Source organism: Carlito syrichta, unplaced genomic scaffold (genome assembly GCF_000164805.1).
Source record: "Carlito syrichta isolate Samal-C Ts95f unplaced genomic scaffold, Tarsius_syrichta-2.0.1 Scaffold308842, whole genome shotgun sequence".
NCBI lineage: Eukaryota > Metazoa > Chordata > Mammalia > Primates > Tarsiidae > Carlito > Carlito syrichta.
Window position 1 is genome coordinate 739,294 of NW_007252938.1, and position 22,752 is coordinate 762,045.

A 22,752-nucleotide genomic window follows, 5' to 3' on the forward strand; every position below is an offset into this window, starting at 1 on the left:
GAACCCGCGGACTCAGGCAATCCACTCACCTCAGCCTCCCAAAGGCACGGGATTACTGGCTGAGCCACCGAGCCCGGCTAACCAAGCTGATTTTAATGCAATTGCTCAAAGCTACTGTTCTGAATATCACAGTAGTTTATCTATGGAAGAACTAGAATTGGACAGTAATAGAAACATCTCTAAGATTCTCCTTACATGTATAGAATCTCTTGCTTGTTTGTTCTAACAGGCTAATAAACATAGGGAGAAAATTACTTCACCCTCTGAATAAAAGTTATTTTGACGTGCTTTACCATAGAATTCTAGATGATAGGTTTATTACTGTAGCCATACAGCTTCATTAGAATGATAAGGCAACATTTATTTTTATATTATTGTTGTCTGTCTACAAATATTCCCTGAGTTTTTCTTCCCATATAATCTTGAAAAAAGGTATATTCAATAGGAGTATTACAAATGTGAATTGCTTAAAATTCAGTAAAGATACTAAATTGAAATATTTCATCAACGTGTTTAAATTATGCATTTTATTATATTACATATTTTTATATACTAATAACTGTAGACGTACACATTTTTATAACATACCAGCAGTAATAAACCCAGGACTTGGGAGAGCAAGGCCAATAAATGGGTAAAGGAAGAAAATGCAAACGATCTGCATTCAACAAATTCTTATTAAATGTTCTTGGAAAGTTGAATGGCCAGGGACTAATACACACAGAGGCATTATACATATGAGGAGAGACCACAAAAAAACTGGAAATATCTTTTTGGAGGGTAGGCCCTTTGTAGTACACTCGGAATTTGTTCCTCTAGATCAGTCAACCAAAGTTTCTATCTGGAAGTTCTGAGGTTACATCATGATTTATGGAAGAAACAACCCAAGTTATGGCAAACAGGTAACTGGTTCTTCCACCATGACAACACACCAGCCTACACTATGTTGAGTGTTCCACAGTTTTACCCAAAAAAAGCATGACATCCCTCCATCCACACCCTCCCTATACACCCAATCTCGCACCAAGCGACTTTTCCCCTGAAGGAAAAGTCCTCAAAGGGAAATGTCTTGCTGGTGTGGAAAAGTAGTGAAACAAAAAGCGGCAGAAGAACCAAAAGGTATCAAAACTGGAGTTCAAAAACTGTTGAGCAGTGGAAAAAGCGACAGGATAATAGATGTACTGCATCAGATGGAGAGTACTTAGAAGGTAACTGAAGGTTAAACATGCAAGAATAAATATACGATATTTTTAATAAATAAGTTCTGGGTTTTGGGGGGATCCCCCCTCATATGTTTAAAACATTCTAATCATAAATCAATAAGTCAAGAGCTAACCTTTACTGAGTCCCTAGAAATATCAACATGAAGAAGTTGCTACAGGATAAACATGAAAACTCAGAAAAACATCTACACACAGAACGTTTGACATTTTCTACCATACCACTGTGGTATCCTTCAAAATTCCTTACGTCTTTTTAAAAAAGAGCATTCCTCCCAATTATTTTAAATATGGTTTAAAAGTTTTTTCCTACACAATTAAATCAAACTTTTAACAGTGTTAAAAGTCACATATCTTCAGCAACTGCAGTGAATAAAAACATTTTATCAGAGGTAGGGGAGGGAGTTGTGGTTTCTAAATCATTTCAGTTACTAGAAATTTCAAAAAATTCTGGACTGTATTTTAAGCATTAAATGCAAGTTATAATTACAAAACTTTGCCAGTTAAGGTAAAACCAAACTATCTAAAATGATTTTTATCTCAAAGACTAATAGACTTTTGCACCATTTTTGAGAGTTGACAAGTTGGATTATAAAACGAAATCTATAGCCTTTGATTACTCATTCCTTTCTATAAACACAATGAGTTATAAAAGCAGTTGTCCTAGTTGTCTTAAAAAGCTGGGACAGCTAGTAAGAGAGAAAAACTCTTAACATCAAAAGCCAACAGATTATTTTGACTGCAAACATCCTCTCTCAGATGTAAACCTCCACAGCAATTGTAACAGATCCAGAAGAACTGAAAAATAATACTACTCTCAGTATTTTCAAGGAAGAGAAAAATAACTGCTACACTATCTTGGAATGTCATTCATCACTAATAAGTTACTAGCAGAATTAACTCCTTTATTTAGTTAGCCACGTGTTCCTGAAATCATAATATAGAATAGTTTTCCACTGCATAGTAGTACTAGGAAGATCTTCACAGAAAATAAAAATAAAAATTTTCAGTAACTGATTTGTTGATCCTACCAAAATATTTGATACATCAGTAGTATAACATGACAAACAGCACTATGAATATTTGGCCACAGGTGTTTATCAACATCAAAGATAACTACTTTGGAGGTAAGCAATATAGTTTTCTTGTGTGTCAGAATCCAAAGCCAAATCTAACTGACTCCCCATAGTGAAAATATTGCAACAACCAGTTTTATCAAACAGCTCCATTAAAAAAAAAAAGGCAAAAAATATACAGTCCAAGCAGTCCTCCAAAGTCCTGTACACAACTGTCCAAAAATGCTACACTATAAGGACACCTCAAACAGTGGCCTAGACTTTTATTAAATGAGACCCAAGAAGATAATAAAGGTTACAAATTACCATGAAAAGATCATATACAGCTCAAGATTTTCACATAACTGTAACTCTTCTCTCCTAACTTATAACACATTGCTGAGTGATGAGCTGTAAGAGAGGACAGGGTATTTCTATTCTTTCGACAAGTAAGTTATAAGAAACTGGGTCATTTTGGCCTGTATGTACTGAGCCAGGTCAGGAAACAATATGTCACCAGATTTTTCCATTAACTATATTTTCTAGCCTCAAAACAACTTTACACTGGACATCTCCATAAATTTCACAAGTATAAGCTATGAGCAACACCCTACATCAAATCATCCATAAGATCCTTGAAGTTAGTCATCCAAAAGTGAAAGGATAAAAATTTACATTACACAAGATTTGATACACGCACAAAGCAGACATTAACCCCCCCCTCTTTAGTATTCCCACACACTTAATATGTATCTCTATTATAGCACTAATAAAGCCATTGTATAGGTGATCACTAAAGGGGGCAGAATCTTTACTTAAAAAATTAAAAGATGATCTCCCCTATAAGACTGTGAACTTAAGAATCAAAAATTCGTCCTGTTCATCCTTGTTATCTTCATCGCCTAGAAATGCTCTGGTCGTAACAATCATTCATAAAAACACTGAATGAATAAAAACAAAATACATACATGACACCTACATAGAAAGCTGAAGTAGACAAACAAGAAATCAAGGAAGTAGAAGGTAAATTGTAAGGATGCACAAAAAAAGAATCAAATGAAAAGGCAGCAGTATATCAGGGAGACTACTGGTCTGTAGGGGCTGAGCTGTCTTTGGAATTTTGATGAATTCTAATGTAGATTTTGGCAATAACAAATGCTATAACCTAAGTAAATCACCTTGTCTCCCTGGATCTCAATTTCTTCATTTGTAAAATAAAAGACTAAATAAATTCTCTATTTCCTCATATGCTATAAGGATGATTTTAAAGCAGTAAGAACTCTTACTCCTGAAAAACAGCACTAGCAGAACAGATATAATAAACCATGTTAGAAGACATGACTCTTAAGCAAAGGATATCGTATAGATGGAACACACAACTCCATAAACAGTAACAGGTCACATCAATAGCAGCCACAGCTAACCAAGAATTATATACACATATCCCTAATGTGGACATTAATGCACATTCACATTCAATAAATCCAAAAAAGAATCAAGTTTTGTTAAAGGCAAAAGTTAGAAGACAGAGACATAAAGGCAAAAACCGTTTTTGTTATTCCCTAGTAGAAACTACAATATAGATGATATCTAGCATGCATGCAAACATACACATACACACAAGAATGACACAAAAAGCATCTTTATGCTTTTATATGAATTGAAAAGCTCCTTAAAATAAGTCACAATTTAATTATTCAAACTAGAATATTTTACAATATTTCACATTTTAGTAAAAATTAATCTGAGGTACATTTTCTCCCCCACCAATGAGTCTTGTTAGGACATTAAGAAGAAAACATGCAGGGGATCAAAAACATTCCTAAACTTGAATACTGAAACAACTCACAGGCTTATGTTCCAACTTCAAAATAAACCTCTTCCTTAAAACAAATGAACCATCTACCTTAGAAAAGTAACAACAGTAATAAATTTTGAACTTAATGTCTACTAGATTCAATAAAACAATGTCTATAATCAATATTGTCAGCACTATGTTTAATACTGTAGAATATAAAAGAGAATTAAAAGATAGGATCACTGCCCACAGGAAAATCCTCCCAACCGTAGTAGAAAGGTAGTTTCATATTATTGTAGACACATAGCCCTATTTCTCCAAAATCCCTCCCAAAGAAAGACCTGGAGGAAAGGTGAACAATTCCAATAGGCATATTTCAAGATTTTTTTTAAGCCATAGAGGTCCCCACAAAACAAATTGTACGAACAAAACAAATCCAGATATATGGGAGCAAAATATATTGTACTCCAAAGGGCATTTCTACAAAGGCAGCAGACAGAGTACCTTGACTGGATAATCTCACATGTAGGAATATTTCAAAACAGAAGATAGAAGTTACTTTTCAACCAAAATCATTAAGGATAAAAACAATCAATCAAAAGACTTCTAATTATATAAAGTTGAATGAACATGTTAATTATTATGGGTCCTATAAAGAGAAAAGTAAGTTTGATAGCTTCAATTTAAAGTGGCGTCTCTATTGCTTGTTTATGTATTTAGTGGATGTCTACCTGTTCCTGATGGTAGCGTGTCTATAATTGGCTATACATGCCAACTAAGTCTAAGCCCAAAAACCCATCAAGTTCAGCTACAGGGCATTCTAAAGCTACTAATTTTCCATAGATTATAGCTTATTTAATTATGGATTATAACCTACCTAAATTTTCCAGCTTGATCTCTATGAATTATATACTAACTTCTCCTTAATATCAACTGCTCAAACAAAACAATTATAGCTCTCTTCCCCCAAATCAAGATGAGGGAATCACAATTCTTTAGTGGTTCCAATGCTTCATGATGGAACAATGCTACGTAGTTTTCTTTACAGTCTACCAAGTACTTTCATATACATTATTTCATTTCAGACTTCTAGTAACCCTATGATATAAGGCAAGTGTAATTCTCTTTATTTCATGGATAAGGACAGCAGTTTAGGGAAGACAAGTCACTGGTATAAAGTTCAACGCTAGAAAGTAGAGGAACCAAGATTAGAACCCACACGTGCTGGCTCTATGTCCAAATTATATTCCACAACATCACACAAACAAAAGTAATTCTAAAAGTTACTGAACTTAAAATCTATACTTTTCCTATTTAATCAAACCCTTATAAATATCATAGAAATTAAAATTAAGATTCTAAAGCAAATACAGAGTATGGGTAGTAGTCTAAAAAACCACCTTTCTATCAAAATGTTAAAAAAACAAATATTCAAGCCTAGTTTAAATACTACAGTAAGAACACCTCAAAGTTTAAAAAAAAATACTATCATATTTGCTCTACTACACCACACACAACAGCTCTGAATAATGCATTTTGGTAGAGAATAGGTAAAGCTAGCTATACCTTTTTTTATACTATATTTGATTAGAGGAGATGAAAATGTCCAAAACTCTTCACTTTTTCTAGTCTTAACCTCTTCTTGGTTTTGCTGTACTCTAACCTAGAGGTCTCCACAATGGAGTGCAAATGACAAATTCACTGAAATATGGGAAGAAATTATTAGAATGCTGTTTCCTTTTTTTTCAAACCTAAAGAATTCATTTTACTAATACTTAAGATAGGAATTAAACCTGACACCCTCACATAAACCCATAAACCATATATAATTGGAGTTGAGGTAAGCTCAAAAGTTTTTCACATAAGGGATTCCTACTCAAGAAAATATGGAAACCACTGCTACAAACAACAAAGATGAACCCTAGGAGACAGATGACTCTAGACTGCATTGAATCAAAAAGAATACCTATTAAAGGTGTTCAGTATCCTACAGGGCATATACAAATAAAGATTTTTCAACTGCATTTGCACAATCCATGTGATATAAGCACAACTTACCTCATCCTGGACTCCACTGGTGGTAGTCAACTTGCTCCCATCAGTAATTGTAATAATTATTGCTGGCTCCAAGAAAAAAGGGTTTCTTCCCTAAAATGATAAAACACATTGATCATGTTAAGGTTTATACTTTGGCTTAATTTTGTTGAGTAAAAAATTAATTCTCAGAACAAACTATATACAACTCCTCTTTCTTGTTAATAAATTTCACATGTAGTATATACTGGTTTGTACATTTTTAAAAGATTTAGAAGGCCACATAAGCTAAACAGTGGTTAACACTGAAGTAAAATTAAGCAGAGAAAAAGATGGATTTTCACTTCTTTTTACATTTTTTATTGCTTTAATTTTTACAGTATTTATATTTATGTAACTAAAAGATTTTTAATTTCTTAAGAGGGCCACTAGTAATTCCATCCTAATTATTTGACTTTTTTAGATACTACAAATTACAATAGGAAAGACAGCATTTCCTGAGAACTTTCTTAAAGAGGAAGGCAAGAGAATACATGAACATTATCATCATCTAGGCATGTAATCAAAATGTCTACAAATGGCAGGTATATGATCTAAAGAATTTTAAGAACTAGCTAGGTTCCATGGAAATACTAGGGCTACTCTGAGCTTAGTACAAATTAGCAATAGTACAAGATGAGAAGTTAAAGGAAGGCTATCAAAAGAAAATGCTTAGAGAAAAGAGTACAAAACACAAATGGTAGCAGAGGCAATGGAACAGTGGCATAGGCTCTCAAATGCTCTATATAGAAGGTAAAATAACTTCAAGAGCTTCCATTCACATCTCTGGCAAGCCTACTCTATGATTACTATGATCGGTTCTAGGTGACACATTTGGTAAAGGACCAAGACAAACATGTGTTTGTATATTACACATAAATAACTCACTTGAAATATTATGCATCCGGTATAATTCTTTAATACAAAACTAAGACAAAGGGTAGAAGTTTCAAGATAAACCTTCCACTTGAAATCAAAGTAGCAAATTCTCTGCTTCTAACAGTAGCAAGAACTGAATACAGTTTTGATGGATATAATATAGAACAGTATACGGCGAATTTTAATGTGCTTGTGAATCACTTGGAGATCTTGAAATAAATGCAGTTTCTGATTTAGTAATTCTGGGATGGAGACTATAATTCTGCATTTCCAACAAGACTGCAAGCTAGGAGACACTAATATCCACAGACCATACTTAGAATAACAAGAAAGTATTAAGGGTTATACGCATGTAATATTCTATAGTTCTCTAACCTTTCCCTTACATTCATATAACTCTCAATTCCCAGCATATACTCAATATTTGTTGAATGAATTTACAGTCACAGTATTTATGTGATTATAGCCTTATTATCATAAAGTGGGAGGAGAGATCTGATAGATTAAATTTCTTGTCGAGCCATACAACTTTTAAGTGGCATGTGTACTTTTCTAATTGGTGCCCAAGAAAAAAGCGGCTCCAGAAAGAGAAAGCTTTCTCTGGTTAAATAAACTTAAAATATGCTGGATATAACCTCTAGAATACTTTGAATGTACCGCAGCATTAAATTATCACAGGAATCTTACAGAAAGAAAACTTGAATTAATTTACCCTTCCTTCCTCCTCTGTTACATTTGTGTTAAATGAAACTCATTTTGGGAAGCATTACATTATATTGCCTCTCATGCCACTTACCCACAAAATGAACAATAAATTGTAATAATACAGTTTGTCTCAATGTTCATTTCCACCTCTTAACTTTGACTGTTTGCTTTTCCTTTCCCTTGCTCACAACCTATCCAATTCCTACTCATTCTTTTTTTGTTTGTTTGTTTTTGAGTTGGAGTCTCACTCTGTCATCCAGACTGGAGTGCAGTGGCTGCTCCCGGCCACCACAGCCTCGACCTGCTGGGCTCCGGTGATCCTTCCGTCTCAGCCTTCCAAGTAGCCGGAACTTCAGAAGTGCGCTACCACGCCCAGCTGATTTTTGATTTATTGTAGAGATGAGGTCTCGCTGCCCAGGCGGGTCTCGAACCCGCGGGCTCAGGCAATCCACTCACCTCAGCCTCCCAAAGGCGCGGGATTACAGGCTGAGCCACCGAGCCCGGCTCCTACTCATTCTTTAAAGGCGCAGTTTAAGTTTATTCTTCCATGAAGCCTTCCCTGATCACTCTGGCCTTCAATAATCAACCCTCCCCAGAATAGTGGTAGTTTTCATACTTTAATTAAATAAGTAAGATAAAAACATGTTTCTTCAAATATTAGATTGAGAGGTTTCATGGAACATATTTTGAATACAACTTCCCTATAGCATTTATCCTCTCTCCTTTTGAAATAACTTTTAATTTAAATATGAGTTTATATGCAATCCTGCACTACAATGTGAATATACTTAACACTGCTGAACTATGTACTTAAAAATGGTTAATATGGTAAATTTTGTTATGTGTCTTTTACTACAATGTTTCAAAAAATATACCATCTTGTATTGTTTGATATTTTTGTGTTTGAATACCCTGAAGGCAAGGAACATGTCATACTTCTTCCACATCACTAAGCAAATAATGAGCACAAAGTATTTGAGCACTTAAATATTCATTGGTTCACTGATTATTGCTTAAGATAAAACTGTCCAACTTCACAGAACTATTTAGAATTTTTCAAACTTCAACAAGTTTCAAAAAGTGTACATATGTGTTACCTTTACCTCAACAAATGAGGTAAAATAAATGAGTACTGCCCAAAATCAACATACAATTTATGAATCTGCTGGGTTATCAGGGTACAAAAAGGAGCACTGCCTCCCTCCTATCTGTCTAATCATCCACTATCTACTCATTCATGTTAGTCATTCAAACATTTATTAAATGGCTACTGTATATTGGTCATAGTGTTAAGTGCATGACACATAATCTCTACTCTCATACATAATAAATATATGTACATATAACAATAACTCTCCTCCGTCTTGGTCTCTACTAATAGCATGTGAGCTCATAAACTGGCAAAGGGAGATAAAGAAAACCAAGATGACATAATATCTTCAAAACTACTGTACCTTGCTTCTATCCTTAAACTAAAATTACTTTTATTGACTTGTTGCCTTTCAAAAACAGCAAAGTTCTAAAAGCTACCACAATATAGATCAAGTACTTGTGGTAGGCTCTTCTGGATCACTTCTAAATTTTTTTTTTAAATGGTGATAAAATATGTTTATTTACTTTGTTGAGTCAGAGGATTATAAAAAAAATTATTGGTAAAGTAGTTATCAGACAAGCACATTTTAACATAAGCCAAAGTCAGATTTTCTGGCCAAAAGTCTGACACCCATGCATGAATATTCTTGTATAAGTACAATGAAGAGAATCTTTCAGAGGCCAGAGACTTAGTCATTATCTGTAATTAAGGAACAACAACCTACTGTGTTATCGGAGCCTTACAGATGATGTCCACCCAAAAACTCATAAATATTTTTTAGGGTCCATGATGTCTAAAAATATTTTTTTGAGTCCATGATTATCTAAAAATATTTTTTAAGGCCCATGATGTCTGAAAAATTAATTAAATTTACATTACTAAATTTAAAATATATTAAAAATTAACAGAAAGCCTGAGTTACTACATTTAAGCTAAACTTAAACACAATCAAAGCTATTTTCTTAGATAACAAAACAAAGCTTTTAGTTGAAACTTCCCTAGTGTGTTAGAATACACAACAGTCTCCACAGAAGCTATGCCTGAAAATACTGTAACGTGGCTTTTAATAATAATAAAGCAGGCCAGGCACAGTGGCTCATGCCTATAATCCTAGCACTTTGGGAGGCCAAGGTGAGAGGATTGTCAGAGCTCAAGGGTTCAAGACCAGCCCGGGCAACTTGGCGAGACCTCATCTCTACGATAAATCAAAAAATTAGCTGGTGTGGTGGCATATGCCTGTAGTTTCAGCTACTTGGAAGGCTGAGGCAGAAGGATCTCCTGAGCCCAGCAAGCCGAGGCCGTGGTGGCCAGGAGCATGCCCCTGCTCTCCAGCCTGGGTGACAGAGTGAGACTCCAACTAAAAAAAAACCCAAAATAATAAACAATAATAAAACATTTATATTATCTCATTTGGCCACAAAAAAAACTTGGTGAAGTAAAATATTCAGAGAGATTAAATGATATAACTCAAAGCAGCCTAGTTGGTAATTAGCAAAGCCAGAATTCTAATAAGATGCTCTAATGCTAAAAATCACATGGTCTTTCTTGTAGCATCTGAATGTCCTACAGATAGTGGCCAAAATTTCTTAGACAATTCCATACCAAGCTGGATTGTGCCATATTTACCTAACAACAAACGTTAACCTGTTAGAATCAGGTTGTTTTGTTTTGTTTTTAAGATTCTACACAGTCAGGCGCTATGGCTCACGCCTTAATCCCAGCACTTTAGGAGGTCGAGGCAGAACTGCTTGAGCCCAGGAGTTCAAGACCAGCCTAAGCAACATGGCAAGACCTTGTCTCTACAAAAAAATTTTTTTAAATCAGCCAAGGTGTGGTGACACACATCTGTAGTCCCAACTATTCAAGAGGCTGAGGGGGGAGGATTGCTTGAGCCCAGTTGTGTGAAGGCTGCAGTGAGCCATGATCATGCCACTGCACTCCAAGCTGGGTGACAGAGTGAGTTTCAACTCAAAAAAATATGTGTGTGTATGTGTGTACACATATATATGTGTAAATACTATCTGCAGTATAACCACAGTAGGACTATTCCCTTACTTGGTGGCTTCCTGTTCTGTGACTTTTTACCCATCAATTCAACAAATAAATCAACACACCCTCACCCAGCACAAATACAGTGAAACAAAATACAATAAACAGCAACATTTACTTTTAAAAACTGTATAACTTCAATCAAATTTAAAACAGTATAAAGAGGAGCATAAAGTATAAAAAGTTCTTTAGTATCTTTAAATTTTTTGAAAAATTACATAAAAATCAAACACAGAAAAATAAAAATACTATCAATTTCATTGCACCAATCAAGCCTAAGATCCCTTCCCCTCTAAGATAAAAGAATTTAATTTAGTTAATAACACACTAAAAAAGTAATAGTTAATATACAAATTGGAATAATAAAGACTAAGTCAATATAACTGATACACAAAAGGAAGTATTTTATTTCTTCAGGAAAAAAGTATCCTTATTATCTATTATATAAGTGTTTGAAATTCACAAATTTATTTAAGCATGAATTTCTAAATCACTAGCAGAAAGTAAACATGTTGCTCCAAGATAGTTTTCGTATATACTGTTTCACACTGTTCCTCTCCTGCCTTTTACAGTATATGTATTCTTGACATCTGCATAAATAATTGGCATTTTTCTCTCTCAATATTATTGCTTACCCAGTAAATTAAGACACAGCTATAGTTACCTGCTAATATTAAGGCTTTTTTCATATTTTGCAAAAAATTATTTAAAATTTTAATATTTCCAAAGTCTAAAGTAGGGTTAATGATTTAATTACTGCAATATGTTAGCTCCTATGTGGTGCCAAGGCTATGCCATTTAATACTTCTCAAATTCTTAAATTTAAGATCAATTATTTTACATTTCTAGTCTTAATAAATGTTTTTAAATCACTCAATTTGTAGACAGTCATTACAATTTCCCTCAATATCCACTTTGGCCATAAAGTTATAAATAGCTTTAATCATAATTATAATGAGATATTTTTAAAAAGTAAGCTCTGCTATGACAAAGGCAGCCAGCAGAGGGACTAAAAGTTTACTTTTGCCATCAGAACAAATTCACACGTTTTAATCTCAGAGCAGTGGTTCTTGCAAAAAGAAATACAGACATATCACTAGAATATATAATGCAAAGTATAATGTTCTACTTCTACAGCTATTCACTAATGGGAATTGTTTTATTACTCAAAAAAACCTTGATTTTAATATTGGTCAAAGCCTCAAGTAAGAGTTTTGCCACAAGATATTATAAAGTAAAAACTTTCACTTCATTTAAAATTTCCTATTACAGTTTTCTCAACAATTAGTATGGTGTTAAACAACTCAATTAAAGCATAAAATCTCAATAATAAGAAAAGTTAAATAATATATTTAAGGTAAACTTATATTATCCGCCAGAACCTATTTTTATTTTTGCAAAGAAAATGTTTTTGAAAATGGTTATTTTGAAAGGAAAACTGCTTTGAAAATGCAGCATCCAAGTAATTTCCCCCAAATATAAACTAATTTGGATCCCAGGAACAGATTTAATTTGACCCAAGAAACTGAAAATATAGCAGCGGAGGACCACAGAGACCTTAACTCATCTTCCGAAGCAAAAGAAAGGTATCCCTGCACATTGAATAAAAATTGTAGTGCTACCTTTGCTACAGGACCAAAGGGCCCAAGTTTTCTTCCACTGTCACCACACTTTCACCATATGTGCAAGTCCTTTGAACAATCCCATAAAAGATAGTAAAGTGCCTGCCTGTGCTAGAGTTTTCCCACAGTTTAATAGAAATTAAAGAGAAAATGTGCAGCACCAAGAGTTAGCCCTCTGGCATTCCTATGATAACATCCTAAGTTAACCCACACCTATTACACAGTATAGTTGCTTCACTATATGCCAGGAACATGTTGGCCAACAGAATTCAACAAATGAGATGTTAAGGTGTATATTCCTAGGCCATAGCTTATCACCAAGCAAGAAAATTTATTAAAAACTTCTAGAAATAGCTTATGCTTTTTTTCAATCTAAAGCTTCTTTTTCAAGTAAACAATAGCAACAAGAAAAAATGTTAAACATGAAGGCTACCTTGAGAGAGAAGTACTGTATCACTAAAGGTTCTCATGCTTATACTGGACAAGTATTTCTTAATATTATTGTCAAAACTTCTATAATGAGGCCAGGTGTGGTGACTCACACCTGTAACCCCAGCATTTTGGAAGGTCAGGGGAGAGAGGATTATCTAAGTCCAGGGGTTCGAGATCAGCCTGGGTAACATGGTGATACCTCATCTCTACAATAAGTTAAAAAACTAACCCACCATAGCGGCACATGCCTGTAACTCCAGCTACTTGGAAGGCTGAGGCAGAAGGATCACCTGAGCCCAGAAGGTCGAGGCTGCAGTAGCCATGATTCTGCAACTGCACTCCAGCCTGGGCAACAGGGCTAGACTCTGAGACAGACACACACACACACACACCCCTGGCAACAGGGCTAGACTCTGAGACAGACAGACACACACACACACACACACACACACACACACACACACACACACACACACACACCCCTTCTGCAATGGTTAAATTGATAGACTAGATGACGATCTCTAAGTTCCTCCTACTTACATCTTTGTAGAATAGATAGTAAAAATACGAGGAAAATGAAGCCTGTATTACCTATCCTATTACTTTCTTTCCTCTATTACTATAGATAAAAGAGGCAACAATATATTTTCCTCTAAAATATGAGAAACCATCTCATATTCAGAAAATGTTTCTAATTCTTGGCTATACATATCTGTCAAAATTCAGAATCTAAAAAATATAAAAACATCAGCTGGGCATGGTGGCTCACACCTGCAATCTCAGCACTCCAGGAGGCTGAGTGGGAGGACTGCTTGGAGGCCAGGAGTTGGAGACCAGCCTGGGGAGCAAAGTGAGACCTTGTCTATACAAAAAATAGAAAAAAATTAGACAGGTATGGTGGTACATGCCTATAGTCCCAGGTCCTCGGGAGGCTGAAGGGGGAAGATCACTTGAGCCCAGAAGTTCCAGACCACAGTGAGCGGCGATCGTGCCACTATACTCAAGCTTGGGCAACAGAGACTGTCTCAAAAAATAAAGAAATAATAAAATATAGAAACATTAATATAAACATAATATTCTTCTCCTTTAAGCTAATTTCTAAAATTGCATCTTAGGGTGCAATTCACATCCAGAACTTATTAGTCATGATATACTGAAAATAATTAAACTGTTATAATACTTTCCAAACCAAGTCAACTAGAATAAATAACATTCATTAGATCAGTAGTGTTTAAACCTGAAACATGCATACCACAACCAGAATTTTTTCGATGTCTGCTTATTACCTGAACTAAAACTATTACTTTTTCTTTATATCACTTCCCTCTTTTTAGCCTCAAGCTATAGCAATCAATCCGATCTATGAAATCATAGTTTTGGTGTTAATTATATTTATCAATTCAATAATTCATTGCCATTAATATTGTCAACTTTTTTTAAAGGACAGAGAGGTTCACTAAATTACAGGAGTGAATAGACAATGGTAATGGTAATTGCACATTCCAAACAAAATACAATTATTTAAAGTCAATAAAGGCCTGACAGGCTTACATCTAAAGCAATAATCCAAGGCCAGAATTACAAGGGTTTTTTGTTGTTGTTGTTTCAGATTTCAGCAAGATTATTACTTTTATTGTTAAAAATCTCAAGTGGTGTGGCATAAATGAATCTTTTAATGTCAAAACTCTAAAATACTCATCTTAAGAAATTAGTGCTTTTAAAATAATACCTTTGACTATATACAAAAGATCTCTGAAGGATATATTAGAAATTGTTTAACCATGGTTGCCTCTGTAGAATGGAAGTGAGCAACTACATAACTTTTCATAACACTTCAACTTTTTCAACCATGTGCATGTATTACATATTCAAAACAAATACTCTCCAAAACTAAAATATGCTTATTATCCCAAAATAAAACTTTTAAAAAACCTGCTAGTGTATAAAAATCTAGTAAGTTAGAATACATTAAGATCTATAACTATAGAAAAAACATGTTAAAATTTCACATTAAAAGATATTTTTGTACCCCACATCTTTAAAATACATAAAAACAAAAAATAAAAAAGATATATTTTTAGTTTCAAGCAATTCCATTACACAATTGTATGCCAATACAATTCCTTTATTCAACCATAAAATCACTTATGTTAAAAAATATTATAGCATTAAGGACAGGTAAAATAATAAGACTAGCAAAAGTAGGGGGGATTCCACATATTTAATATAATGACTAAAGAACCATCCTAGAATTTGATTAAATAAGAGACCTAATAGTAATAATGTAATAAATAGTAATAGTTGAAATAAGAATTCAAGAATTACTCAAGAAGGACTTTTTAAAAAAAATATTAAGCAAACTCAATAACTGATAGACCTAAGCATAACTCAAAAGACAGTAATATAAATTCAATATATCTAAAATGTTAAGTTTAGTAATTTGGCAGAATTTGAGTTTTACGTTTGAGCTAGAGTCTGAAGTTTGACTATGATCACTCTAACAAATAAACTGGTTTGGGAAATAGCTAAAAAGTAGCACCAGGCAAATCACCTTTATGCTGGCATAGAGTTAATGAGGGTATCAGATATATAAATAGAATTTTACTTATAGTAGCATTCTGAATAAAAAACCTAATATACTCATTTATGAAATGAACTGGGTAATATTAACTTGGGGAAAAATTATTCCAGCAAAGTATATAATAATAAACATGTTATAAGTTTTTTTAAGTTTTAAAAAAAGTCAAGATGTAAACATATTTTCAAAGACAGGTGAATGAAGTCATAGAGTAATAATGGTACAATTTAATTTTAACTAAAAAAAAATCTGCCTATTCTCTCAAGAGCAATCATCTCCTTGGGTTGTTGATTACCAAAAAATCTACAGATATTAACTTTGCAAAAGTCTAAACCCCAACTTGAACTCAACACTGAACTCAATTGTAAACACTATGACAAGCAGACCTTGAATGTAAGATAAAGAAGCAGAGAAAGAACCATTCTGGTTACTTTCTAAACATCCATGCTGCAAATATACTCTCAAAACAATCAATTCCCACACACAACAATGTCCTACAAAAAAGGCAGAATTCTATGACAGTCTTCTATACAAATAGCTTAAAGGACTACAATTGAAAATGAAGAGCAACTGCCTAATAAATGTTTCAGACCAGAAAACTTAGCAATAAGGCATTAAATTTTAAAAAGGAAAAAAAATTATGATAAGCACTTGGAAAAACTCTGACAGTACATTGTTTCCCATATGCTATGGCTGAAAGCCAACCTGAAAATAATTTAATTGGATAAGACATAATGTGAAATTAGTTTTAAGGGGCCCTGTTTTGTTTTTAAAAATGTAGATTTTTAATATTTTGAGGAAGAAATTGGTACTAACCCAATTTCACTAAGTTTTTTAGCAGGAAATACTTAAATTTCTCTAAATCCATTATGTAAGTATATGTACTTGAATAAAAGTTTCTAGGAATTCATTCTTGTAGATTTGAATTCAAACATTTATTGATGCTTATGCTAAAATACCTTCACAAGTGTTTATAGATTTAAAATTTTCAAAATTGACATTTTTGGGAAACATAATATTTGGACATACCCTTTTAAAAAATTGTTTATAAGCCTCCCAAACTACAAAGAAACCCACCAATGGTTTTACCTTAGAAATGTGCCTCATGAAGCAGATGTCACATATGAACGACTGCACAGATTGCTACATGTCTTAGAATGTTACTATAGCTCATTAAAATGGAAATTCTAAGAACATGGCAAGATAACCCTTTGTTACATTAGGATTTACGTTCAATATAATCTCTCTGGGATCAGACATTACCCATTTTGGGTTAACAATAAATTTTGGAATAAATACCTTTTACTTTACTTCCTCATATGGGCCCAATATTCTGGATGCAGTGTCTTGGTTTTTATTTCTGACTTACTAGTTTGATAAATGGGATTGCAGAACTAAAATTCAAGAATTTTACATTCATTGTTACATTTCAAATTACATAAATGATTAAGAACTATCACAATCCAGGAATTACCAGAGGCCACCAAGGCATCATTTTGTTAATTCCTGATCATCCAAAAGTACTGTACCTTTTGCAACATCACCTGCTGTTGTTTGTAGCCTAAACTTTCACAAAGTCCTGGATAATCATCTTCAATTCCTTATTTAAAATAATCAATTGTTTTCAATTCTTTCAGAATAATTCCATTTCAATGTTTCCAGTGTTGAAATTCCAGAATAACCACAAGACTTTGATGCTATTTCATAATACCTAACAACGTTCACTAGCTTTAGTGGAAAGTTTAACACACCAGTATTAATCATGTCATTTCATACTTATTTATTATTACATCACCTAATAGTTAATTAATACCACAACTGCTTTTCCTCATATACTCAGAACTGATTTCCTGTCCGCAATAAAATCTTTTGGATGGTATAATCCTTCCAAGAACTTTCACCACGAGCCCCACATTTAGAAAAAAGTAATGAATGAAAAGTGCCAAAATGTCATACTTTTCTGAGGCATACACAAAACAGGCAATAGTATGTACGGTTTAGAATAAAATTTGATAGTACTCATCATTAAACTGACATAAATTTGTCCTTTGGTTATAACTAACCCTCTTAATTGTAACATTTTTAAGTTAAGGTACTTTCCATATACAAGTATCTTTCTCAATATACCAATAATCAAATTTTGAATCATACAACCCTAAAAAAATTTCATGAAAATAATTCCTCCTAGGCTTATCCTATTTTCTTTCCTCCACATAAATCTACATGACAAATAAAAGGAACCATACTTTTTACACTTAACATCTCTTCTAGACAAGAACATCTTCCCCTACATCCCCATCCCAACTACCACCAACTTGAATTCTAAAATATACAATTACAAAGCTCTAGAAATGGACTCCTCTCTACTTTCCTCAAAAAAGCTTAAAACCTTGCTTGCTTTGAAAATCAAAAAATTTTTTTTTAAAAAAAGTATTATAAACGTTTTTGTTGTTGTTTGAGTTGGGAGTCCTCGCCCAGGCTGGAGTGCAGTGGCACACTCACAGCCACCCCAGCATCAACCTGCTGGGTTCAGGCAATCCTTCTGCCTCAGCCTTACAAGTAGCTGGAACCACAAGCACATGTTAGCACATCTGGCTAATGTTTTTCATTTATTTATTGTAAAGATGAGATCTCACCAAGTTGTCCAGGTTGTTCTCGAACCCATGGGCTCAGGCCATCCCCTCACCTCCCAAAGTACAGTGATTACAGGCTTGAGACACCATGCCCAGTCAACTGTTTTTAAAAACTGAAATTTTGGGGAAAAGATTTAAGGAACACCAAGAGAAATGTATTTTCAGAGCAATCTAGAGTTGCAATTCAAAACCAAAACCATCAGGTTCTCTAAGGCAAGAGATTTTACTTTAGCTGGGACCACTGGACAGCTAATTCTGGCTTTTCATTATGCATCATGTGTCACACAAAGATGTTTCAGTCAATAATGGACCACCTATATGACACTGCTACCATAAAATTATAATGCAGCTGAATTATAATTCTATATATAGGATAATATAATAATAATAATTCTGATTCCTATTGCCTAGTAACATCTTAACAATCCTGAATGACCCTCTGTAGGCCTAGACTAATGTGTGTGTGTTTCAGTTTTTAACAAAAAATATTTAAAAGGTTAAAAATAAATATATAATTTTAAAAAGTAGAAACAAGCCGGGCTCGGTGGCTTAGCCTGTAATCCCACGCTTTGGGAGGATGAAGTGAGTGAACTGCCTGAGCCCGTGGGTTCAAGACCCGCCTGGGCAACTTGGCGAGATCTCATCTCTACAATAAATCAAAAAATTAGCTGGGCATGTTAGCGCACACCTGTAGTTCCAGCTACTTGGAAGGCTGAGGCGGAACAATCGCCAGAGCCCAGCAGGTCGAGGCGGCGGTGGCCAAGAGCTTGCCACTGCACTCCAGTCTGGGCAACACAGTGAGGCTCCAACTCAAAAAAAAAAAAAAAAAAGTAGAAACAAGCTTACAGAATAATATAAAAATCGTTTCTCACCTTTTTGGCTAAGATCAAGTGTAGGATAATATTTTTAAAAATTTGTACAGCTGTATGTGTTTATATTTTAAGCTAAATGCTACTACAAGCATCAAAAAGTTTTTAAAAATTTAAGTTTATAATGTAAAAAAGCATAGCCATCTAATTTATTATTGGAGAAAAATATTTTTTATAGATTTAGTACAACCTAAGTGTACAGTGTTTATAAAGCCCACATTAATGTAATGTCCTAGGCCATCACATTCATTCACCGCTCGCTCTGACTCACCAACTTTCAGTCCTTCGAGTTCCATTCACATTAAGTGCCCTATCCAGGTGTGCCATTTTTTATCTTTTATATCGTATTTTTACAGTATCTTTTCATGTTTAGATGTTTAGATATACAAATACTTACCACTGTCTTAACAGTTGCCTACAGTATTCAGTACAGTCAGAGGCGGTACAGTTCTGTAGCCTAAGAGCAATGGACTACACCATATATTCTAGGGGTGCAGTAGGCTATACAATCTAGGTTTGTGTAAGTGTACTCTGTGATGTTCACATAACAGAATTACCTAATGATGTAGTTCTCAGAACACATCCCCATTTGTTAAGCAATGCATGACTGTACATTAGATTAGAAACCTTAATTCTGTTTTTGTCAAAATTTTCAGATTACAAAGGTTTTATCCTGTTAAGTGTTTACCATAATACTGGGGATGATAATCCTCCTATCAAGTACCAGGCAGGCACCTTGCTAGGTGATTAACAAATATTATTTATAATCCTCACAAAAGTTTTCAAGATTAGTATTGCATCAATTTTGTAGATGATGACCTGATGCTCAAAGAGGCTACGGAACTTGTCAACACAACACATGCCAGGGGGTGGCAGAGCCAGGCACAGCCAGTTCTAATAAAGCAGTTCTTTCCAAATCACCACACTGCTTATTCTGAAAAAGGCAGGATTTTAAAAAAAATCTCATGTACTCATAACTTCAATTTTTAAAAATTCAAATAAAAGGAAACTCACAAGCAATAATATATTATTATAATAATTAATTGTTCTCATCACTTAATCTTGATCACAATCCTACAAGGCAAGTCTTTTCATCCAATTTGTCTTGTGGGGAAACCGAGGCTAATAGGTAATATGATTTGTGAGGTCATGAGTGGAATGAGACCTTATAAATCAATCCAGTCACATTTTTCTGAATCTTAAGGCAATGCTTAGAAATTTTCAAAACTACCTTAAGTCAAAGGAAAACATGGTAGTTAACTAACTAAAAAACTATCCAGGTAAAAGGTTACAAATGTAACCCTAATACTGGGACACATACTACACTGGAAAAATCCATTAAGTAAATGACAAGGTTAATAACTCCGTATTAACTAACCAGATAACCAAAACTTAATAAACTATAAAGTACAATCAAAAGTGCCATTATAAACGTATCTTCATATTAGAATCTAGGTTTTTAAATAATTATGATAAAATCCTTTAAACTATCTTCTACATTTATACTTTTACTTTTTTTCAAGCAAGAGGAAGGAAGGAATCCAATGAAGCTAACTTTGTAACAAAGAGTATTTAGATAGTGTTACAAGAAAGGCTAAATGTAACACAGTGACAAAATGAAACGCCCAGTTTTCAAACATAGATTGAAAGAATTCATACTGCATTACAGAACTATATATAAAACTATAGATAAAAAGTAACTCAGATTTACTGGTTATACCTTTAAATAAAACACATTATTAAATAATATACAAATTACTAATAAAACCTGCATAACTGCTCGATAACTAATTACAATCTTTTAGAATATTTCATAAATGTGAAGAAATTAAGCATTCTAACCTTTCTGGGCCTTACTTTCTTCACCTATAAAATGAGAAAGATGGAGCAAACATCTAAGATCACTTTCATTCTAAAGCCCTATAAAACAATAATCAAAAATAAAACATGAAAGTCTAATGAAAAGTTTATGTAAAATATTTCAGTATGCGCACAAGTTAAACTTTTTTTAAAAGAATGTATACATAAAAAAATTCACTAAGCTTCACACTTAGGATTGTGTGTTTCAGCTATATCTCAACAAAAATATTGGGGGATGGAAGACAGAATCAGGAAATAAAGACAAACCAAAAGGAAATGAAACTTTAATATTTTGTTTGTAGTCTTGAAATCATGCTTAAATTGTACAGATTAATAATAAGAGCAAACAAAAATAAAGTCGGGCCCAGGAGTAAGAGACAAGTCTGAGTAACATAGCAAGACCCTGAATCTACAAATTTTTCTCTTAATTAAAAACAAAAGAAATCCACCAAATAAAAATATATCATACATATAAATTTGTATGAAGGTTTTAAGGGCTGAAAATAATTTTAAGAGACATTTCAGATCTCTCTGCTCTCTCGTCTCTCTCCTCCCTCTTAAAAAAGAAAAAAAGGGACATCTCAAAATATAAAATACTGAAGAAATCCAAGACATGAGCATGGCCAAACAATCCTTTTAGTTACTCTGGTCCACAAGTGACCTTAAACAATTCAAAATACTCAAGTAAGTTGAATTCTTTCATTCAAATATTAGATCTGTTTCTGGTCTTTTAATTTCCAGTTATATATAGTTTAATATATAATTATTGACATTCTCTTATATGAAGAGAAAGTAAAATTATCTTTAAAGGAGAAGTAGAACCTATTTTATTTGCCTTTTGCACTTAAGATTGGTTTTGCGCAATTTCTCATTAAGAATGCAATGATGGCCTGTAATCTCACGCCTTAGGGAGGCTAAGGTGAGTGGATTGCCTGAGCCCGCAGGTTCGAGACCCACCTGGGCAGTGAGACCTCATCTCTACAATAAAACAAAAAATCAGCCGGGCATGGTAGCGCATGCCTGTAATTCTGGCTACTTGGAAGGCTGAGGTAGAAGGATCGCCGGAGCCCAGCAGGTCGAGGTTGCGGTGGCCAGGAACAGCCACTGCACCCCAGTCTGGGCGACAGAATGAGACTCCAACTCAAAAAAAAAAAAAGAATGCAATGATGATCTTAAGATACTGTTTTTCTTTTTTTGAAAGAACATAACCGGGCCATTTTTTTTTTTTTGATTACTTAGAAAACAGAAATTCTGAGAATAAAATTCTGAAATATTGTAGCCAGTGTTTTAAAAGAAAATAAAATGAGTCTTAAAACAGTTTTCATTTAAATTACAACCATTAAATTAATGCTCAGTAGAACATAAATCATATCTCCATTTTATGCTACTTTGAGCTCAGCTAAATCTTGTTAAAATATACACTGATTTACCCAGATGTGTTCCTGAAAGCTTCCTTGCAAATCAAACTTGTGTAAATCTCATCTTAAACATACCAGGAAGAGCTCCCTATTTCAAAGAATCCTAAAGCATGTACTTTTGTCATGTGAGTACTCTTGCAAAAGAACTTACCTGCTATTTACATTCAGTTTTCATTTAACATTTTTTTAAAAATCTGTGTACTTTATCCCATGTTTTCATTTAACTTATTTCTTTAAAACACCATCCCATGCTCATCAACTGCCATTGAGACAACTTTGGTCACATTATATTATTTACTTTTCTTTTACACATCTACTTCTCTAGGATGAAATACAAAGCCCAAGGAAAAAATAAATAGTTAACAGTATACCAATAGATTTCAAAGCATGCTTTGAATCAAATCAGACTTAAACACCCTGGATTTTTATAACTAATTTAAAGCTTTAAAAAAATAGAAACCTAGAGGT

The 22,752-nt window shown here is 33.8% G+C and overlaps 1 protein-coding gene across 2 annotated transcripts in view; it reads right to left on the reverse strand.

Annotated features, from left to right (window-relative positions):
* The window catches only part of INTS6 (integrator complex subunit 6), a 102,160-nt gene that overhangs the window by 73,364 nt on the left and 6,044 nt on the right, over positions 1–22,752 (reverse strand). For both annotated transcript variants that reach the window (XM_021716575.1, XM_008066093.2), the window contains exon 2: positions 6,132–6,221. In XM_021716575.1, the coding sequence (XP_021572250.1) occupies positions 6,132–6,221 (90 nt within the window). The remainder of the gene's footprint in view (positions 1–6,131; positions 6,222–22,752) is intronic.